Below are 22,710 nucleotides of genomic sequence, written 5' to 3'. Positions count from 1 at the left end.
GAATGCTATCAAAGATCGTGTGACAGCCGTTCTGCGATCGATTCCACAAGAGGCCTTTGCTGATAGTTTCCAGAAACTGTACGAACGTTGTCAAAAGTGTGTTGTAGCGGGTGGCGATTATTTTGAAGGGCAATAAAGAAAATTTGTTTGTATCTTTGTTTTGTTTTCTGATAGCATTCATCGAACTTTTTAGTCGAACTGGTAGCACCAGGTCTCATCTCCCGTGACGATGGTTTTCAGAAGCAATGGATCCTGGTCACACATGGAAATGAAATCACCAGAAGTTTCCATCCGTTTTGCTTTCTGCTCGTCTGTGAGCTTGTGCGGCACAAATCGGGAGCAGATCTTCCGCTTACCCAAATCATCGCGGACGATGATGTGCACCGTGTCCTTGCTAATGTCCTATTCCTCCGCAATCAATCTTAGAGTCAGTCGCCGATCTTGTGCCATCATTTGTCGCACTTTCTCGATCATTTCTGGGGTTCGGCTTGTTGATGGCCGACCTGAACGTGGCTCATCCTGAATTTTTTCCTTCCCTTCACGGAAGCGTTTAAACCATTCGTAAACACATTTTCTGCTCACGGCTTCTCTCCCGTACACCTGCACCAACATTCTATGTGTCTCCGTTGCAGTCTTCTCCAATTTGTAGCAGAACTTGATGTTTACACGTTGCTCCATTGCGCTGTGACACTTCCTCTCACACTGACTACGTTCAACTGGTCGCAGTCTGTTTACACTACCAGTCACATGCATTGCATGCTGTGTATCGATTCTCCCCAAGTCTCTGAAGAACCATGCGTATGCGCAAGCACATGCGCCAAGTTGCCGTTCAGATATGACACCATTCACCGAACTTTTTAGACACACCACGTATAACTCTAGAAATCTATAATACATTTGTTTAAAAGCTAAGTCAAGTAGGTCTAGGAGCAAGTCTCTCTCTCTCTCTCTCTCTCTCTCTCTCTCTCTGTGCCTGTCTTACACACGCACGCACGCACGCATAGCTACACATGTACACACAATACAAAATGTATACAAAACATTGGCAAAATTTGGATAATAAATTATGCAATAGGATTTTTTTTTTCGAAACGTTCAATTTTGGAGATACACAGTTCAGTATTCATGCTTCACGCTCGTGTATAAGATTCCACTGAAAAATTTAGGCACTTAATATGGTGTTTTCATGATCAGGAAATTTTCTCATTTAACTTCTATATATACCCTATTGTTTAAATGTTTGTTCTCCCTAATCAAACTTTGATTGCTATCATTTCATTCCTGGAAAGAATGATAATATTTTGTGTTTCTTTATTTGTACTCGTTGCGGATTTACATCGAATTTTGTAAACTTCATTTGGGTCTAGTATCGAGCGACCAGCCGTATTCCACTGTCCCGCTCCCATTACTCCTGTCTCCTACATGGTTATATGGTTATGCAGCCCTTGCCATCTGGTCTTGCAATGATCGACTACACTTTCTCCGCCGAATGGCATCCCACTGCAGTGCCACCCTCAGAGCAAGTTGTTTCCGTTTCAACACATGAGGGGGCGCTTACGGAAGCTTCCTCCCTGTTCGCTGTTCGACGTGAAGTCACTAGGCGTATAAATACCGGCCCCACACTCCCGTTAGCCCTGTGAACTTACAGTATATTTATATGATAATAGGGGAAAATAAATATACTCTAAGTTCACAGGGCTAACGGCTTCGAAGATGGGTACCTGGTTCTAATGAAGTGCATAGGTAGCAATATAACATGGGGGCATGATATAGTTACTCTGCCTGCCATAATAAAATTCACTTCAATTAAATTCCCTAATGTAAAGAAAAAAATGAGACAGCAGTGTATTCCAAAGTTCGTAAGAGCTCATAACTCCTCCCGATGTTAGCCTCTACTCTCTACCTCTCACTGTTGTAGCAATCCTAAAATTCGATTCCCACTCCACGTTCATCTCGGTTTGCTTTGCCCCCTTTCCTGCTTTGAATCTCTTTGCTGTCGAAAAGTCGCGAAGTTAGACCCGTTGATCTCTCGAGAAGTAGAATTTATCCCTTTCCTCGCTCCTGGCGAAGTTAGGATCGTTTGATCCATCGACGCCCATGGCACTTATTCTCGCTGTCGAAAAGTCGCTAAGCTAGGCTAACTCGACCCCTCTATTGCGAGAACTAACTTCGCCTCTAGTTCCATCTTTCTCTATTGTTCTGCTAGCCCCACATCGTACCCTCAGGGAAAGCCTAACATTCTCCTACCCAGGCACTCCCATTACTCCTGTCTCCATTACACACTAATTCTACCTCATTATCGTATCTCTTCACACATCGACGTCTCTGGACAAACTTCTAAATTACCAATTTCTACTTGGATTCTCCTGCTTCCTCTACCCCAGAACCAGGGAAAAACATGTATATTTTTCTTGTTATTTTCAATAAACGAAAACTGTTAAAACAGTTATTATTTTCTTCACTATAGCACATCATCCCCGTTTAAGCTTCGGCCCTCTTGTCCCGTCACTTCCGTTTCCCCTATCTCCACGTCGACGACACACCAGATAGATGTCAACGGAGATCGAAGCAATGCACGAAAATTTATTTCTTTATTTTGTCATATATCTTGGTTTTAACATCAAGAACTGTCAAAAAACAACATTGTCTTCTTCATAGCAATACACCAAGCACAGAAAAGCGTTTTATCTGACTCGATATCTACAAAACCAGACGATTTCGGACATTTTCTATTCAATATCTCCTTGATATTAGTATGCGATGGATACAGCGCTCGGACGTGAGTTCAATTCCACCTTGGGCTGATTGATTATTCAGAGATTTTCCCCAACTGTAAGTGTAATGTCAAATAATCCCATGGCCGATCCTCGGTCGCACTTCGGCAAATCATCTCGCTATCACCAATTCCATTGACGCCAAATAACTTATTAATTGATATGGCGTCGTTAAATTACTCAATAAGAAATTAGGAACACTTTACCTACCCGATTCGACACCTTCAAAATCAAAAGTTTGGGACATGGTTTCTATTCGATATCACATTCTGGACAGCAACACCCACAATGGAGAATAATCCATTTACCTGATTAAATATCTCCAAAACCAGACGTTACTGGACATTGTTTCCATTCAATATCATCTTCTTGACATCAACATGGAATACGTACAACGAGAGTATTATAATTACCCGATTCCATATATCTTCAAAACCAGACATTTCCGAGAATGGTTTCGTAATCATAGCTACTCGGTATCAATTTCTTGACAAAAACACACAATATCAACACCGGAAATCACTTTTATTTACCTGATTCAACATATAAAAATCTAATTATATGGTTATTGACGTTGGTTCCTATTCACAATTGAAGAGTATAGGGAAAAACAATCAAAGTCACAATTATCTTAAGGGTGATGTCATCAGTATATTACAGCAACATATTTTATTGCTGTTCCTAATGAAAAAGTAGGAAAGGATGACTGTATCCGTGTGATAATTCTCCTTTACCAGTTTTGACAGGAAAAGCACTTAAGTTTTTTCAGTAATATACTGAATTAAATAATGATATCAACGTTAAGAGAATTGTCACTTTGATTTTTTCCCCTGCACTCTTTAAATTCCGGTACCAAATTTTGACAAAATATTTTGATACTCCTGGAAATATTAGTTTTTCAGGTTCGTTTCTTTCACAAATTGATCTTGGTTTAGCAATGATTCACCACTTACATTTTTTCCGCGATGGCGTTTAGACTTGAAGATGTCCATCATCGTGCACACTTGCTTTGACACAGCAAGGAATGAAAGCCATTAATTATTTCCCGGCATAACAACACTTTAACACACTTCGAACAACTCAGAGTCCTTTGGCAGTCTCTACCTAGTAGACAGTTTCACTAGGCGCGAGTGACATATAATTTACTACACGTGACAAATGCGTGTCTACACCGGAGAGTGCCGCGCCTGATGTATTGCCGTCGTATTGAGACAACTTTATGTTGTTTTTTTCCATGTAATGTTTTCCTCATCTTATCACGCAGCGGAAGGACAGGCTCGTGGTTGTTAGTAAGAAGTCGTAACCGCGGTGTTCCTGTATCAAAACCCCACTGATACAGTATATTTGATTAAGCAATTACCTTGAAGCCCAACTAGAACATGCGCAAATATGAATATACAAAAAAATACGTTCTTCGTGTAAGACTGAGTCATACACATACTTTGTTATGTAAGAAATGTGCAATCTTTTATCTCCAAAATGATTCAACATACACTGTAAAGTCCACACCTGTGGAGTAACGGTCAGCGCGTCTGGCCGCGAAACCAGGTGGCCCGGGTTCGAATCCCGGTTGGGGCAAGTTACCTGGTTGAGGTTTTTTCCGGGGTTTTCCCTCACCCCAATAAGAGCAAATTCTGGGTAACTTTCGGTGCTGGACCCCGGACTCATTTTCACCGGCATTATCACCTTCATTTCATTCAGACGCTAAATAACCTAGATGTTGATACAGCGTCGTAAAATAACCCAGTAAAATAAAAGATACACTGTAAAAAGCACATTACATGAAATTAATGTAGGCTACTATTTATGTCATAAATGTATCACATAGTCATCATAATTACTATCAACATAATTATCATGAACTTAATCATCAACATTTTCTCTATGAGATAGTTTCAAACTGCGTTTGCAGAAACAGCTCGGGAATTTTAGGTATTGCAAAGCGTAGGGTGACCATCCGTCCGGCAAAAGGAGGACATGTCCTCTTTTTTAATCATTTTTTCCTGTCCGGCAGGCATTAAAAAACTTGAAATGTCCGGCATTTCGCATTTCAACTAGAATTAATATGAATATTGAACAATGTGCGATATTATGCATAGAATATCTAAAAAAAATAGTGAAATCCTATGAAATAATTTAACTGCTTTCAATGGTTGAAGCTGGAGCACATAAAAAACATAAAATATGATGACCTATTGATATGCATTGAATTCTTTACACTCTAAAAACGTCACAATTCATGATTCTAAGCTATTTTATCAATTTTATTCTGCAATATACAAAAATATGCCAATCAAGTTAATTTGGACAAAGATTTAAGTTTAGATAACAATGGTGCAAATTCTTCAATTCCAATATTTCTACGAGCACTGAAACTTTCTCAGAACTCTTAAAAATAGTTCTATTTATTTATACAAAGTCACAATGGAAGTGCTGAGAGATTATTTTCCCTAATATCTGGTCAATGGACAAACGAACGAAATCGCATGCTAACGGAGACAGACAGAGGTAGCCTATCATCATGATGAAATATAATTTCAAGGACATGTTCTGTGAACAGTTCCACAGTTATTTGGTACAAGATAGAAGTTTGTCTCTTCAGGCTCTTGTGCACAAAGTGGGCTCCACCGATAAGTAGAGTACAGATGTAATACTGATCCAGCAACTAGTGAGAAAACTAAGTTGAGCCATTGTTTGTATCTTTACTTAATTTTGTTCATACCAATTTTTAAAAAGTCCTCCTTTATTCAGCAATTTCCTCTTATTTTAGACTCCATGTCCTCCTATAGAATTTCTTCTCATGGTAACCCTAGCAAAGCAGCACATCGCACAACCATACAGTTTCTGTATATGTAGGCCTATAGGTGTACCGAGACATCGAAGTGCTTCGGTATCAGATACAAGCTGATCAATTATTATTATTATGCTTACAACGCCCAGCAGGTAAGTGGAACCTTCACGGGTGGATTCTGAGCAGAAAAATTCGGTGATGTACTGTGCAGATAATTACGAAAAAAGAATGAGCATGGAACTGAATTTCAATAACTTGAAAAGTGTAGGCTAACAATTACTTTCTTTTTTTTTCAATATATTAAATTTGTGCAGCTGCATTTATATAACATACAGTTGTCTGCCTCTTTTTCTTAAATATACTTTCTTTGTGTCATGCTTATGTATTTTAGTGTATAATTCCAGTGAAATAAAGAGGTTTGAAGCCTTGATCACATGTGCCAAAAATGCCTACTTTTACTAAAATAGAGCCTAATTTATTAAATTTTGAGCTTATTTTAGGCATTAAAACTGCAATTATTAATGCCTAGAAATCCGATGTCTTGTAAAGGTTTATGCACTACAAATAATATCATATTATTTCATAAAATTTAGATAAAGGAATATATCTGATAAATGAAATTATATACAATATCAGAGTAGCAAAGTCGGGGAACTCTCTTGCCACCAATCAAGCAACCAATTAACAAACCGAATAAAATCAAATTAAACTAATCAAGGAACCAACTAACGAACCGAATAAAATCAAAACAAACCATCCAACCAACTCAGTGAAGAAGCCCACCAACCATGCAAAACATGGAACAAAAAAAAAGCCATAAACCGAAGAGAACAAGCAAGCCAAATAAAACTCAACCGACCAGAACAAAGTCGAACCTAACCAAATCAAACCGAAACGAACAAAATAAAATCAAACTGATTCGAACGAAGAGAGTCATACTTCACTTTAGCAAAACAAATCGATTCGAGTCAACTCAAACAGAATTAATTCGAACCAAACCAAACCAATAATATCAAACGCCAAAAAATTCCAATCTAACTATGCCACACCTACCAATAGTGAACTGTGTCCCGTTATAAAGGGTAAATCATCCGCTCCCATGCCAAGAACTCGAATTCAAATTCCGGTCAGTTTAATTTGAATTTGTCGTGGGAAAAGACAGTTCTGGAAGTAGGCTCTCTAGATATGCTCTCACTTTCCCTTCCCTCATTTTACAATTTCTACACAATTAATCACAATCGCTAACACCTTTATAACCGTACAGAAAGAAACGGGAATCTACTAGATCATAGGCTAATTATATAAGTTAACATATTTAGAACGCAGCAGATAATAGCCTACATGAAATGTCTTCTTAATTATATAATTTTTTTGTGCAATGACAGGGCCCATAACTTGCAGTTATTCACCGACTCTATTAGCGTGACTCATAGATTTAGCTAGTGTCGACAAGCGTAGACCACTTAGTTTTTCAGAGACTATTCAGAGTTAGGGGAAGTAATGATAATAATAGTAACTTATCTTAAGGATTTAAAATATAAACAGGTAGGCCTATATGTGATAAAAAGAATTGGGACAGAGAAATCAAAAACTCCCTAATTCCAATAAACCAAATTTTACAGGAGAGAAAAAAATTATCAACTGTCTTACTAACTTTAAATATTATATATTTACGTATTAATATTGTATAAAATTACATTCTTTATCAATTAAATACTTCAAAACCTAATTTTTTGCATTATATGACGCCACAATTTGAAATAAACACTGCTGGAGTTAGGGGTTTTCTGACTTCCACAGTGTATGAATTAATAAAAGTGAATAAATATGAGCCATATGAAGGAAAAAAGATTAGTATATCACAATTCCCTTATAAAACATTGGAATATACGAGAAAATGGAAGTTTATTATTAAGATCAACATTGCTACATTTTTTTTTATAATTTCAAATAGGCTATATGCGACAGAAAATCACAAACTACCATAAAGCACATCAAAACACACAAATAAAACAATATTAAAATGTTAATACAGTCTGATTCATGTTACAGATTCTGTTTTTTCTCACTCTCTCATGTTCTTCCTGTGCTTCTAGATTATTACTGTCCAAAACCAGACTTTGATAATACATCCTACTTTCCTCGAAAATAAACCATTACATTTTGAAAGTTTTTTTGCTTTCTTCTTTCAATGGCAATGCTGAATTGTATTTTAGTTGACTGGGGAATGATGCATTTGTATTGGGCTTCTGGAAGTTAAATCGACTCCCTATTGTGCCTTTCATAGTCTTACTTACTGTATATGGATTTCATAGATTTTTTAGAGATTCTGAATGCTGTATCACTTCAGTCAGCGATAATGTTGCCACCTACTGGGAAATTAAGCTTGGAATGCAAAAACTCTCTTATTCCATGGAGTAAGTGGAGTTCTGACTTCCACGAGTTTTAAAACAGTCCTCAGAATGCAGATGAATGTCGAAATTAGTGTATTCTTGCTTTCCATGCATACGTAACAAACTAAAAAGTACCATTCAGCCCATAACTCAATTTTGTAAAAAATTGGAGTTAGTGGGTTTTGATCTCCCTGTCTCAATTATTGAAAGCACATGGTAGCACAATGGCGGGAGTCCATTAGTGCGTGTTGTACTATATCTATAAAGTATTAGCCTACATTTTGGTTGCGAAGCCAACGGAAGAATGGCAAGAGCAATTCCGGCTCGTAACATTGACTTGGGCACTGAAGGGAAACCAAATTCTCCCTCATAACGCCACATCCTCCTCCCTGGAGCCATACTTGTGGGAATATGTCTGTGACTTCTTTGCAAACCGGCGTATTAATTAATTTTATTAAGATCTTTAAACGTTAACTAAAAAGATACAATTATCTACAATATCTGACTCAAGCTGTTCGTAAATTGTTCTAGGCATCACGTACAACACGATAAGGAGCAGACACACAATACTTCTGAAATTCTCTAACTTGTAGCGCTGGTATTTTAGTTTAAGTAACGACTGAAAACTAAAATAATAAATAGACATAGGTTCGGTGGACTGATTGACACACTACATCATACAATGCGTCTGAGTAAAGAAACAAACATTTATAATACACAAACCTCTCCTCGATAATTCATGGCTCTTAGCTAGAGTGATGTGTTTGTATGAATGTTTTGACTGCCTGTGAGGATTCGATATTCGGTCCTTCCTTTCGTACTTTTTTATTTCTAACTCAAACCAAGATTCTATTCTATAACCTTCGAATTAATAATACTTTGAAATTAGTGAAATGCTTTGATGAAGACAAGAAGGAAATTCTATTATTATGCAACGAAATATATGAGAAAGGCGAATGGGCTGTAGATTTTACGGAGACAGTGTTGCTGTCAATACCGGATAAAAATAATGCTAAGAAATGTAATGAGTTTAGGACTATCAACCTGATATCGCACTCGGTGAAGATTCTCTTGCGAATACTGAATCGACGTTTATATTCCAAAATTGAATGACAGTTGGAAGATGAGCAGTTTGGCTGCAGGAAGGGAAAAGATGCGAGAGATGGAATGGGACTGCTGCTACCTGAAAGATACCTGAAGAAGAATAAGGAAGTGTATATAGTTTTTGTGGATCTGGAAAAGGCATTTGACAGAGTGGATTGGAAGAAACTTATGGAGATCCTGAAGAAAATAGGTTTGAATTGAAAAGACAGGAGGCTGTTCAGTAATTTTATATGAAACAACGAGTCAAAATTAGGATAAGAAGAAATGTCTAAGGAAATAGGGAAAGAAGTACGACAAGGATGCCCTTTACCACCTACCCAGTTCAACATCTACTTGGAGAATTTGGTGAAGAACTGTTTTCAGAACATGTGATGGGTGATAGTAGGAGGAAGAAGAATAAAGTGCATAAGATTTGCTGATTATATGACGTTATTAGCAAAAGAGGAGTCGATACTAAGGAATTTGCTAGTGGAGCTAAACAACAGCTTTGAGCTCTATGGGAAGAAGATAAATGCAAACAAGACGATAACCAAAGATAAAGAAGGTAAACGTGCGAATTCGAAATGAGGCAGTAGAGCAAGTGGATAGCTTCAAATACTTGGGGAACATGAAGTCAAAAGGAGAATAGCAATGGCAAAGGTAGCTTTTAATAGAAAAAAAAAACATCTTCTGCGGACCTCTGGAAAAGTAACTAAGGAAGAAACTAGTGAAGTTTTTTTTGTGGAGTGTGGCATTGTATGGGGCAGAAACATGGACACTTCAACGAAGTGAAGAGAAACGACTGGAAGCTTTTGAAATGTGGATATGGAGAAGGATGGAGCGTGTGAAATGGACAGACAGAATAAGGAATGAAGCTGTGCTAGATAGAGTGGGTGAAGAAAGAATAATGCTAAAACAGATTTGGAAGAAAAAAAGGAATTGGTTGGGTTACTGCCTGAGAAGAAACTGTCTACTGAAGAATGCACTGGAAAGAATGATGAACGGGAGAAGAGTTCCGGGCAGAAGAAGATAATATGAGATGATAGACGATATTAAGATATATTGATTGTATGCGGAAGCTAAAAGGAAGGAAGATAATGGGAAAGATTTGAGAATGCCGGGTTTGCAGTGAAAGACCTGCCCTTGGACAGAAAACTATAAATGAAAAATTAAATGGAAATACGCAGTCCATCACAACATCATATGAACCAGAATGTTCCACAACAGTAGGTATAAAAGCCCGGATTAAACTGTCGGTAACCATTCACGGTTCCAATCTCTGAAGCTCGAAACATCAAAAGTGAAAAATAGCCAGAGAAGAATTAAATACTGTATAAGATGTTCAGCTAGCAAACTACGTCGACATCGCCCAACTTCATACGGATTGTTATCGATCTCGTATGTCTTAGAACATATGGTTTGTTATAGTTTGATTCCAACTTTTTTCTTGGTATACTCAAGTTTTGAAAATGTCATGGTAATGTCACTAGGCGTGACATGTTCAAAATATATTAAAATAAATTTAAAAAAATTGTTTTAAAATTGTGATCTCTTTGTTCTTTATAGATACGTTGCATATTCCGAATGAAACGAAACAAATTATTTTGAAGGATTGAATGTAACTTGTGTATTATAGAAAATGATGTTATAGGAACTATGAGAAGAGCAAATGACTCAATAAAGCATTATCCAAGACTGGAATGAGCATTGGAGAGGAAATAGAAAATAAGCAATTAATATAATAAATCTACAGTACTTGTTGAACATAAAATTATCATACGAAGAATAAAATTCGTAACATTCACGTGATGATGTCAGTGAACGTTATACCCACCCCTGATTTCGCCTATGAAACCATTAAATATCTCCCACATGTCTCGACTGTTATTTTGGCTGCCTAAGCAATAATGAACAGCTTAAGTCAGACAAACTATACAGGATGATTCAGATCACCCGTAAAAGTAATTTATTTCGGAAACTAGTGCATTAAAATTTTCGAGACAAAAATACTTGTAACTAAAGCATATGTGAACTTTATTTCATCAATCAGTCTTAACAGGAAGTAGGGTCAGTGGCGTATCACTTTGAAATTTCAAATGGAAGTCGGAGTCAAACAGGATACCATTTGATAGAACTCTTCAAAACAAACAACTTTCATAGGAATTTTTTTTCTCAATTCCTACTCTTTCAATGAGAAAACGTACGAAAAGACGTCATTAATACTGAGAAATGTAACGAGAAGAAAATGTAAACTAGTTAAGTACATTTACTGTTGACATAGTACACACGCACAATTACCTGGCTGAGTGTAGACCTGGTGGCCGGCATCACCGTCGAGGGTGAATACAAGTAAACTACTTCTTCACCTTTGCTCGCTCAGCAGTGTTTCCTTTAGTCACCGCAATACTGTATCTATGGTCAGGTCTACATGTACACTGCACTTAACAGGTAATAAGCTCAGGTGGCCTTGCCCAACAATGTACAATAAGAAGGAAGTGTTTTGTTTTCTCTGTACCTACGTATGTGCATTTTTCTAGTTTTGCAATAACTTCTGTGACTAATAAAATAGGTATCTAAAAGTTAAGAGTGATTACAAATACCTCCTACGTACTACAAACAGATGCGGTCCTGTGGCATGGCCAGTACGATCTCCTGACTTGAATCCTTTGGATTTCTATCTTTGGGGACGGTTAAAAACATCGTCTATCAAGATCGTCCCACAACAAGAGATGGCATGAAACAGCGATTCCGAGAGAACCTTCCAGTCACTTGACCACGCCAAAGTGTTAGGAGTCGCTGACAGTGTTAGAAGAAGAGTACGGGTGTGTGCTGCTCAGAACGGCAGACAGTTTAAACATTTGTAAAAAATTAATGGCATGGTCCAGTCTTTCAGTAACATCTGTCAACATTAATTGTCTTGTTTACATTTTCGTATTGTAACATTTCTCAATATTGATGTCATTGTCTTTTCGTACGTTTTCTCATTGAAAGCGTAGGAATTAATAAAAACGTTTCCTATGAAAGTTGTTTGTTTTGAAGAGCTCTATCAAATGGTAGCCTATTTGACCCCGACTCCCATTTGAAATTTTAAAGTAATACGCCACTTTCCCTACTTCCTGTTAGGACTGATTGATGAAATCAAGCTCAAGTGAAAGTTCACATGTGCTTTAGTTATAAATATTTTTGTCTCGAAAGTTTTAATGCACTAGTTTCTGAAATAAATGACTTATGGGTGGTTTGAATCACCCTGTATATATTGAAATTTGTCACAAAAATTTGGTATATTGAGACAAAGTCGTAAATGTAAATAATACTACGTGAAAGATCACGTACTTAACCATTATTAGAGCAGGAATTTCATACACTTCTTGTCCTCTATTTCTGTGCGCAAGTCAATTCAAGTACGTTTTCAGTTATTAAATTACGATAAATACATGATAAGCACAAATAATTTAAACGAGTTCGCAGCCATCCTATATTAGTTACATTGAAGCTACGGCCATGGAAATGATTGGCATTACAGAGCAATGCCCTAAGTTTTATTGTGGTAGCTACAAACAACAACTATTTTTAACAAAATAATCTGCCCTCAATGAGGGTGACCATAAAGATCCAGAATAAAAGCACTACAGAAATAATTTAGAAAGACAAAAAGATTAAATACGGGAATTGTTTAGTAAAACATTCAGAGAAATGCAAACCCAAAAGAATCGTCAATGGCCAAAATATAAATGGTAATGCAATATTTGGATTGAATCCTTAAGAATTACCAATAAAATTTTTTGAATTTCAAAAAATCGGAGACCGAGTGGTTTTAAAATATATTTTAAAATACTGTCGAGAGTTTTTATGTTGAAAAATGGCAACTGCAAGATGATGGTTTTCTAACAAACTGATGAAGCAATCATTCATACGAGTGGAAAAGTCAATCGTCATAAATTAACGTGAGAATTTGGGGTTATGAGAATTCATGTGGATATGTTGAGCACAATCGTGTTCTGCGCAATCATGCGAAAACGTATGCGGCCCATTTTTCTTCATTCAACCAACGCTGACAGGAGCCTGTTATTTGGACATGCTTAAGCTTTGATAATGAATGATGCCACAGCTAAATGATGATAAGGGTGGCTTCATTTTCGTAGGGCACGCAAGAGAGAACGATTTGAATCTTTCAAGATGGCCTCCCCGTTCGCAAGATCTAACAACTTGCGATTTATTTTTGTGGACTACATAAAGGAAGCCGTGTTTATTCCACCCTTTACCACATAGTCTTGCTGAGTTGAGGCTGCGGATTATCAGGGCTATTGACAACAATGATGGTGCTATGCTGAGAAGAGTAGGCTACACTTTCGATCGGTTGCGTGTCATATAGGGCATTCACACTGAGCAACTTAAAAAGTTTGAGAGACTTGTGTCTCTCTTATAAACGCTCCATTAGTTTAAGTAAAATAAAACATTCATAGTATTAATTATTGGAATCGTCTAAATCTATTGTGCTCAAGATATATAACGTAATTTTTACTACCGTTCATATTATAGAATCATACTTTGGTACCCATATCTTTTAATTCTGTATGTTGATGTGCGTATGGCTCTAGACCAGTGTTCCGCAACCTTTTTCTATTCACGGCACACCCTAGACGAGCCTAGACTCAACACGGCACATCAAAATGTTAAGCACCTCAAAACATATAATGTGACTCTCTTAATTAATATAATTATTTAATATAATCAAATGTATTAGGCCCTATTATTATTATTATTATTATTATTATTATTATTATTATTATTATTATCATTATATAACAGAAATAGACTCTTGCATTTATTAACAATCTTTGAACTTCAATGTAGAAAATACACATTTCTATTACTAATATTAAAGTAAATAACTCTATACATATTTTCAATGTGATACTTGGGCCTGCTTAGCTGCACACGGTGGTTGATCCGTGGCAAGCCTCATTTCTTCATCGATGGATTTGAGTCTCTCCCTCTTTCATGTTTTTATTTCAGTTAACACCAAGAAGCCCACTTCACACATATTATACGTAGTTGAAATTGGGAACAACGTATTAACTGCCATCTCGGAGATAACCGGGTATTCACTCCTTATTGACAACCAAAATGTTTCCAAAGGCACTTCGAGAAGTTTTAATGTCAGTGTTTTGTCTGCTTTTAAATTTGCCAGTTCCTCTTGTACGAGTATATTATTCGGAAGATTGTTTGAATCCACAATGAATGGATCACGAACCCAGTAGAAATCTTGAACACTCTCTTCAAAATAAATCTTTAACTTCTGCTGCAAGATTACTAAATGTTCTTTAATTAAGTCCATCAACACTTTATTATTGTCAGCAAAGGGCCATACAGTTGGACACATCTCTCAAACCACCGATTTTAAATATCTGTATCCACAAATTCAGTTTATTCACAAATCCTTGAATCTCATCCATACTAGTCACAATATTTTCGTTCCTACCTTGCATTTCTCTCTTATGCTCATTCAAATGTACAAAAATATTGAAAAGATATGGCAACTTAGATACGCATTCATCATCTGGAAATAAATCTGCGTACTCATTCCCTCAATAGTAAAACATTCAAGTACGGTACCTCCTCTTTGTATTGTATTGTATTGTATTGTATTTATTAACATTCCATGGTATTCATACATGCTTACAGCTAGAATATGGAACAAGTCAAAAAACTTAATACTATTATAAAATCTTAATTTATAGTCACAGTCTAGATGAAATATATACAGAAGAGATTTACAATATAGTCTACTAGTACAACACAAAGTTTTAGTATCAATTTCATGAAGTGTTATTGAATGAATGTTATGAATTCACCTACAGAATAGAAGGCGTGAGAAATTATGTACTTCTTCAATTTGGCTCTAAATACTTTTATGTTTTGAGTTTCATTTTTTATATCGATAGGGAGGCTATTAAAAATCTTTAAGTTCAAACGTTCGCCCTAACACTTTACCTCGTGATAACCATCGCACTTCTGTATGTAGCAGGAATGTAATGTGCTCTGATCCATTTCCGGACACAAAACGGAAAAAGCCTAGTATTTAGGGGCCGCGATTTGATGAAATTCACAACTTTTACTACTTCGTCCATCACAATTTTCAGAGGAGATGGCAAAGAGCAACAATGGCTTCGCGGTGAATGAGACAGTAGTTGCTCCCTATGTTAGGATTTGCTTCACGTACTTTAACCACAAATTCTTTCACTCAGCCTGTCATAGAAGCGGCTCCGTCTGTACAAAGACTAACGCAATTCTGCCATGTTAATTCATTACTGATCACATATTCATTTGGTGTACAAAATATTTCTTCACTGGTAGCTCGCTCGGGCAGTTCTTTGCAAACAAATAAATTACTTGCAATTACATCCCCATCAGTATACCGAATGTGGGAAAGAAGTTGTGCATGACCGCCAATATCGGTGGACTCATCGATCTGAAGTGAGAACTTCTGATTGCTCTTTATTCTCTCCTTCATAATGTCTTCGATGTCACTGTACATGTCACTAACTCGACGGGTATGTAGGTTCACGAGATGCCGAATGGCCTATGTGCAAAAATATATTTATGAAAACAGTTTAAATTTAATTTAAATTAATTTTATCAATTTCTTACAATAATAGGTAAACGTTCGCGTCACACCTTTCACCTTGTGAAGGCACACCAAATGCGGAATACTGCTCTAGACCATCAACCTGTCACATAGGTGGCTTGGGCTTCAGTCTCGGTGAGATCTGTTACTTCTCACACTGAGTTGTTTAGAGCTCTAGACCATCAACCTTTCATTTAGATGGCCCGGGCTTCAGTCCCGGTGAGATCTGTTACTTCTCACACTGAGTTTTTTAGAGCTCTAGACCATCAACCTGTCACATAGATGGCCCGGGCTTCAGTTCCGGTGAGATCTGGTACTTTTCACACTGAGTTTTTTAGAGCTTTAGATCATCAACCTGTCACATAGATGGCCCGGGCTTCAGTTCCGGTGAGATCTGGTACTTTTCACACTGAGTTTTTTAGAGCTTTAGATCATCAACCTGTCACATAGGTGGCTCGGGCTGAGTTGTTTAGAGTTCTAGACCATCAACCTGTCACATAGATGGCCCGGGCTTGAGTCCCGGTGAGGTCTGGTACTTCTCACACTGAGTTATTTAGAGCTCTAGACTATCAACCTGTCACATAGATGGCCCGGGCTTCAGTTCCGGTGAGATCTGGTACTTTTCACACTGAGTTGTTTAGAGATCTAGACCATCAACCTGTCACATAGATGGCTCGGGAATGAAAAATCTATAATGATACTTGTGGCGGATGAGTTCGCAGTTGGAGTTTATCTCAGGATTCTTCTGATACCCATACTATGCATAGACACCATTTCGTTTTATCTACATTACATTATCATTCTGTAGTATTCCCCGACCGCCGCCTGGCGACTCGTCCCTAGATCTAGGTCTAGGGACAAGCTGGGTTGTCTGCTTCGAAACTTGTAAGGAGAGGTTGTCAGATCGATGTCACAGTTTTGTATGGGGATTTGTTTGGTGAAAATACACCAAAAATAAACGACCCGTGCCTCAGCTATCTCTCCTACAGGCCCTAGTTTACCCGTAAAAATATAAAGTTTGAAATACTATCAAATGTTTTTGAGTCGCTGTTGCATGCAAACTCATCACCCTGCTAGCAGACTGATGTCTTCGATCTCTGTAACTGAATTTACAATATGTTACATTATTTTTTGTTTTTAAAATTATAAAGCCTATTATTTTTTACTTATTAGAATTATTGTTTGTTGATTTTATTCCAGTTGCTCAATAATGATGAGTGACGAGGACATAAACACAACGCCTGACGTTCCGATAAATGCGAAAACTGTCAATAAACGTGTTCTCGCGGGAGCAGTGTGATATTTCCAAGGTAAAGACGTAATGTACTACTACTTTTTAAAATTACCACTATCATAATGGTTTTACGTGCCATAAAAATTTGGTATCAATTTTCATTCATAGTAGAAATACAGTCATTAAAATAATAATAAAATTAACTACATAAACTATAGTTTGAAAAATCGTTTATATTATTTATTTTAACTACCAGATCTAGATATAGAGACTGATTAAAGACCTCTCCAGTACGGAAGTAAATTTGCAGTCTCAACAGATAGGTGACGAAGCTGTAAATTTATTCATGGAAGCTCTAGAAAGCTTCAAGTTTGCAGATACAGAAGAATTAATCTTCATTGAAGCTGTTCCTGAAAATGATGCAAAAACACCTAGTGCTACCTAGACAGAAGAGAGGATATGTCGGACTTTCAACCAAGTCCAGAAAAACTCCCGAGATACGAGCAGATACCACTGGCCAAAAAAAAAAAAAAAAAAAAAAAAAAAAAAAAAGTGGTACATTTGGCTCACGAGCATCCGAATTGGAGTTTGCATACATTGCAGCATCAGGGTTCTCGTCTGTTAAAACACAAGAGGCTTCTTGCATTGTGGCGGAGAGATATTGAAATGGAAGGTACGCGATAGGATAAAATAGTGATGATTAGACTTCGGATTTTAGGTAAAAACCTATTTTAATTCTTAAAAGATAAGTTCATAAAAACTTGCAAGTACACATTTCATATCAAACTATGCCTAAACTTCGTATTTTAATAGCACCTAAAAATGCCTATTTTGACCTATTAAGTATGTTTTATCTCTAATAGGTCAAAACATCCATTCTTATTTCGAAAATTTGTATTTTAAATTCGAAATGTGTTCCTGGTTCTGTTGGAAATAAAATGCGGGATGAACTGGAGCAAATTCAGCAGAGAAATGTAGGACTGAAGGACCTGCATACTACTTCAGATATCCTAGCAGGGAGGAACACGGATTTACAATGTAACATTCCTGTCCAACTAGTGTCAAAATTTAAATACGCTCCTGATACTTCACTGGCAGTGGAGCGTTCATTTTCAGCATACAAATTTGTTTTGAGTGACAGACGGCATTGATTTTTAATTTAAAATTTAGAAAACGTTTTAGTAATTTATTGTGATACTAATTATGGACATTAACGCACAAGGCTTGGTAAAAATTGATTATATTTGACTTGTTTGTGTACTGAATTTATGTATAAAATTTATTTTTTACATTTGATTGTTTAGTTTATGTATAACTAGTTAGATATCAGTATTTGTTATTCTTGTACTTTTAATAGTAGTCATGGTCACGGTGTACAAGCATTTACAATTATTAAATTCTACAAGTGAATTCCTGATGATTTGGAACATGTTTTTAAAGAAAGCATTATTTTTTGTTAGAGGCTATTTCCAATTCTTTAGAGACTATTTCCTACACTTTTAAGCCTATTTAGACACCTGAAATTACATTTTAACGACCTAAAAATCCATACCCTAGTGATGATAGACAAGTGAGTGTATTTCAGATTGTGGAGCCCAGGGGAAGTGATGAACAAGTGACAACCAAGTGACTGCAGGAGTGGGCTTCAGTGGCGGCCTTTCAATATCGAAGTTCTTCCTTCGACTTCACAGTAAGTTATAGCTGGGTCGTTACTTTTAAGAAACGACATAAAACAGGCCAGAGAAAAATAACAAATCTTGTTCTCTACTCGAGAAACTTATTCGGCAAAGGAAATACTGCAGTCAGCAGATCGTTTCCAAAAGCAGGCATCACCATAATTCCACAATTCGATCCCGATTACGTCATTAATACCGACCAATTTTGGATGCACGTATCAGGTCGATGTTAAAACAACATTAATTGCCAAAGGAGAAAAACAAGTTGTAGTTACTGTTGGGGACCTGAACAAAGTCACACATTCGTACACTGCACAATAAGCAATGATTCTTCGGGAAAATTTTTACCTAAAGCGTTTTTATGTATGCAGGAACTTGGAGATAAATTTGGGTCTAGAGTAAATGTAAGAGATGAACTAAAAAATGTGGTTGTTACATGTTCAATTTCCGGGAAACTGACTTCTGCCCTTTTTGAAAAATGTTTAGATACAGTTATTGTAATTATACAGTTGTTCTAATTATATTCTATATTCTGTATATTTAAATTTAAATAATAAAATAAATATATAAATATGTCCTCCAGCCATATATGAAATAAAAATAGTTCCTTCTTATGTTAGATTCATGGAGTGGGCAAACAAACAGTGCTATGTACGTACGACGAAAAGTTTGTTAATGAAGACAACCTGCCGACATGTACTCTAAAAATCATCCCTTCTAAATGTACACCATTATGCCAACCGTGTGACGTGTATTTTTACACGCAGATTAAACAGTTATATCACGTCTCCAAACATGTACATATCTATTAAAAGGAGTCGAAATATTTCTTCCCGGTATCTATAATGTTTTTAGTTATTAGACCTAATATAATTAGAATTTTATTAGGTTGAGATTTGGAGGATGAAATAAAATTTCATTCCCTTGTACATAATCAGCTGTCGGCTCCAATTTTTAAAGACATGCTGCTGTATGCATGGTACACAAGTAAGCTAGTAGCCGAAAGAAATGTTTTCATCAATGTCAAAGACGTGTGCTTCCCCAATGACGTTTAGAGAAGCAAGTGTGAATGTGGAATGATGAACTTCAAGAGGTGTGTGTGCTTGGTGCAGCAAGTGTATCTGTTCCTTGCTTTTTCGACACTTACCATTCACAGTTCTGTAGTGAGTGCATCATTAAAAGAACCAGGAGTAGGTGAATCCTTCTTTTATTAACTAATATAGCATGCATCTCGGTTACATAAACTGTTTCTTAAAATGCTTTGATTAGAAACCTGGAAAGAACAATGTAAACATTAGGTCTATTTCTGACTCATCATGTTATTGTGACAGCTACAGCATGTCTCGGAACAGATAAGCCATGACCTTCACGAAATTGGTCTGCAGTGTGACAGTAGCTACGTGGGAGTATAGTTGACAATGAGAGTCTATGCGCGCAAGAAGGGACTAGGTACAACCATGTACGGAGTTTCTAAACATTATTTTTGGCTTATCTGGATCATATTGAAGAAAATGCCGAGACATATATCCTTTGATTTTTTAATCTCTGTTAACTAAAAAAATCGAAGTTTCTGAATGATATTAAAATGCATTTTCTATACATTCGAATATTAAAAAATTTGCTGTAATATAAATTTTTATTCAGGAGAACTAAGGCCTCTGCGAGAGAACGCTGAGACAAAGTATTTTTATTTTTGGTGTTTATTTTTCACCAAAAAAAAAAAAATCCCCACACAAAACTGTGACATCGATCTGACAACCTCTCCTTGTTAGATACACAACGTACGTTAACGTAGTCAGTTGATGTAGGTTGGGAATTCGCTTACCTGGGGATTTAGCACAAAGGTTCTACAAGATCGCAGCGCTGGATCGTTGTGACCCTTACGAAGTACCTATCAGTATCAGTAAGAAGGAGAGATTCACTTTTTGGATCACGAATAGAAGATAGCAATGCAAAATTATATAACACTCAAAGGTTGCGAGTTACGACATCTGCCACATTTTAGTTAATGCTCTATCTTCCTCAAACCTCCGCAGGCATCTGGAGTAGCGCGAATGTGAGACTTGTAATCATAAGGATCGAGTCGAGACCCTTTTAGTCTAGAGTTTTATTGACTTTTTGCCATGCTACTTCATGTTTATAAATATCGCTATAATTTTGTTATAGACGTGTTTCTCATATGTTCAAAAATAAGAGTCGGAAATCACTAATGTCTAACACTATTGATGAGCTATTCATAGCTACTGCATGAAGATGATGACATTCATGTTTGTTTTTATGATAAAGCCAATTCAAATGCAGAATAGTTCTTCTCGGGCTGAGAACCCGAGAAGAACTATTCTACATCACACGCCGGGAAAGCCTCAAGTCATACAATTCAAAAGTAGTCGCTCTCTAATAATATTGATACTTCGTAACAGAAGAAGAAACGACTACAGTGAAGCACTATGATGAAGAATGTAACCTAGAACTACAGCGTGACTGTATTCTTGTCAGAGAACACCTATTTTTTCAGTCATTAATTTATTATTTCTCTCTTTAGCTGGGTGTGTTGCTTAGTGTTGAGATGAATCATGTAACCTCCATGCGGGTACTGGCGAAAACAGAAATGACCAAATTATTAGAGTATATATTTATGCATTCTCCTAAAAAGGCACCCAGGGTGCTGGAAATAAAATGTGAACTACTCACTATTTACATAAAAAATCGAATAAGGTTCTTTGTATAAAATTCATGATCAGGAAACTATGACATACATGAATCATTAGTTTAAATACAAATGATAGTGCAAAATCTATACGGTCTTTCAAAATATTCAAGAGGCCAAGATGATATCCTAGAGGACTTCTCGGAGAATACCCAGTGATCTCAAATATAACCAAGTACACATGGCGATTCTTACCGTACTTCCAAAAAGAATTCCTTCAACAGTACATTTCTCTAGAGTTATGTTATTGACTAAGTTATGGTAAACATGGTTGATATATTTATAAGACAGTTTACTGGAAAATGAAGTGCTATATACATCAATTAGTGAATATGAACTTGATGGTATTTTGTACACCATCTTTAGGACACAATTACGACTTTATTTATTCGCTTTAACATGTTATTAACGAGAGGAGAGGAGAGGAGAGGAGAGGAGAGGAGAGGAGAGGAGAGGAGAGGAGAGGAGAGGAGAGGAGAGGAGAGGAGAGGAGAGGAGAGGAGAGGAGAGGAGAGGAGAGGAGAGGAGAGGAGAGGACTTTTTTTAAAGGGATTTGATGCCTTCTTTGTCGAGAATTCGATAAAATCAGGGATCCACATCTTCCAGGATTTCTTCTCGTTATCGGCTACCAAGAAATAGTGACATTTCAATATCGCTCTACGACATAAACAGTATAATCCATATATCGATTGAAAGTAAACGGTCGCTTAATCTGTAACGAAACGGAAGTCCGCGCACAGGATATGTGCAATAAGCAAGGGAACATTGCTGCTACCGAGAACTGCACACCAGGTTATCGTGGAATGATGAGTAATATTTTCATGAAATGTAGTTCATAATAAAACTATACCGGTTAACAAGGAAGAAATATACATGTTCGAGATTAATATTATGGGCATAGGCCCCGACTCTAGAGGGCGGGGCATAGTTGCGCCCCACGGTCAATTGGGAGGCCTAGGCATGGCATAATTGCGCCCCGAAGAAACCAGATAGCAGAAGGGACATGGCATAGTTGCGCCCCAATGGACATAGTACACACGAAAGTGATTGTCATAATATAAACAAATTACTTACAAATATTACAGTCATAGCTGCATTGAAATCAGGTAGGCCTAGCATATGATCAATTTTACTATTTAAAATAGCACTTTTTTTTATCGACCACACACAATAAATGAACTGCATTTTTTGTTTGTACATCGATATCTTAACCCTACGGTACAGGGTTTCGAAAATTGAAACTTAGAACCACTGTGAATTATTACCCTTTTCACTAAACTTAACATTAATTTTAAATTAACCTCACTATACGCCACAGACGGTGTGAAAATCATTAATAAAATGTCAAAGACTGCTAAGCCCCCATATTCCAACGGTTCACTCATTTGAATATGTCAGTTAATAAAGTACTGCCAACTTCATGG

At 36.8% G+C, this 22,710-nt stretch overlaps 1 protein-coding gene across 6 annotated transcripts in view; it reads right to left on the bottom strand.

Moving 5' to 3' along the window:
• LOC138700190 (ras guanyl-releasing protein 3-like) overlaps positions 1-22,710 on the bottom strand; it is a 615,134-nt gene that overhangs the window by 381,144 nt on the left and 211,280 nt on the right. For 3 of the 6 annotated variants that reach the window (XR_011332295.1, XM_069826620.1, XM_069826615.1), the window contains exon 1: positions 3,728-3,985. The exons of the other annotated variants lie outside the window; for them this stretch is intronic. Coding sequence is in view for 2 of the 3 variants with exons in the window: in XM_069826620.1 (XP_069682721.1) it covers positions 3,728-3,769 (42 nt within the window). In the remaining variant the exon portion in view is untranslated. Of the gene's footprint in view, positions 1-3,727; positions 3,986-22,710 lie in introns of those variants that run through there. 6 annotated transcript variants of the gene reach the window in all.

Source organism: Periplaneta americana, chromosome 5, assembly GCF_040183065.1.
Source record: "Periplaneta americana isolate PAMFEO1 chromosome 5, P.americana_PAMFEO1_priV1, whole genome shotgun sequence".
NCBI classification, from domain to species: Eukaryota; Metazoa; Arthropoda; class Insecta; order Blattodea; family Blattidae; genus Periplaneta; species Periplaneta americana.
This window is presented reverse-complemented; position numbering and strand designations above follow the sequence as displayed.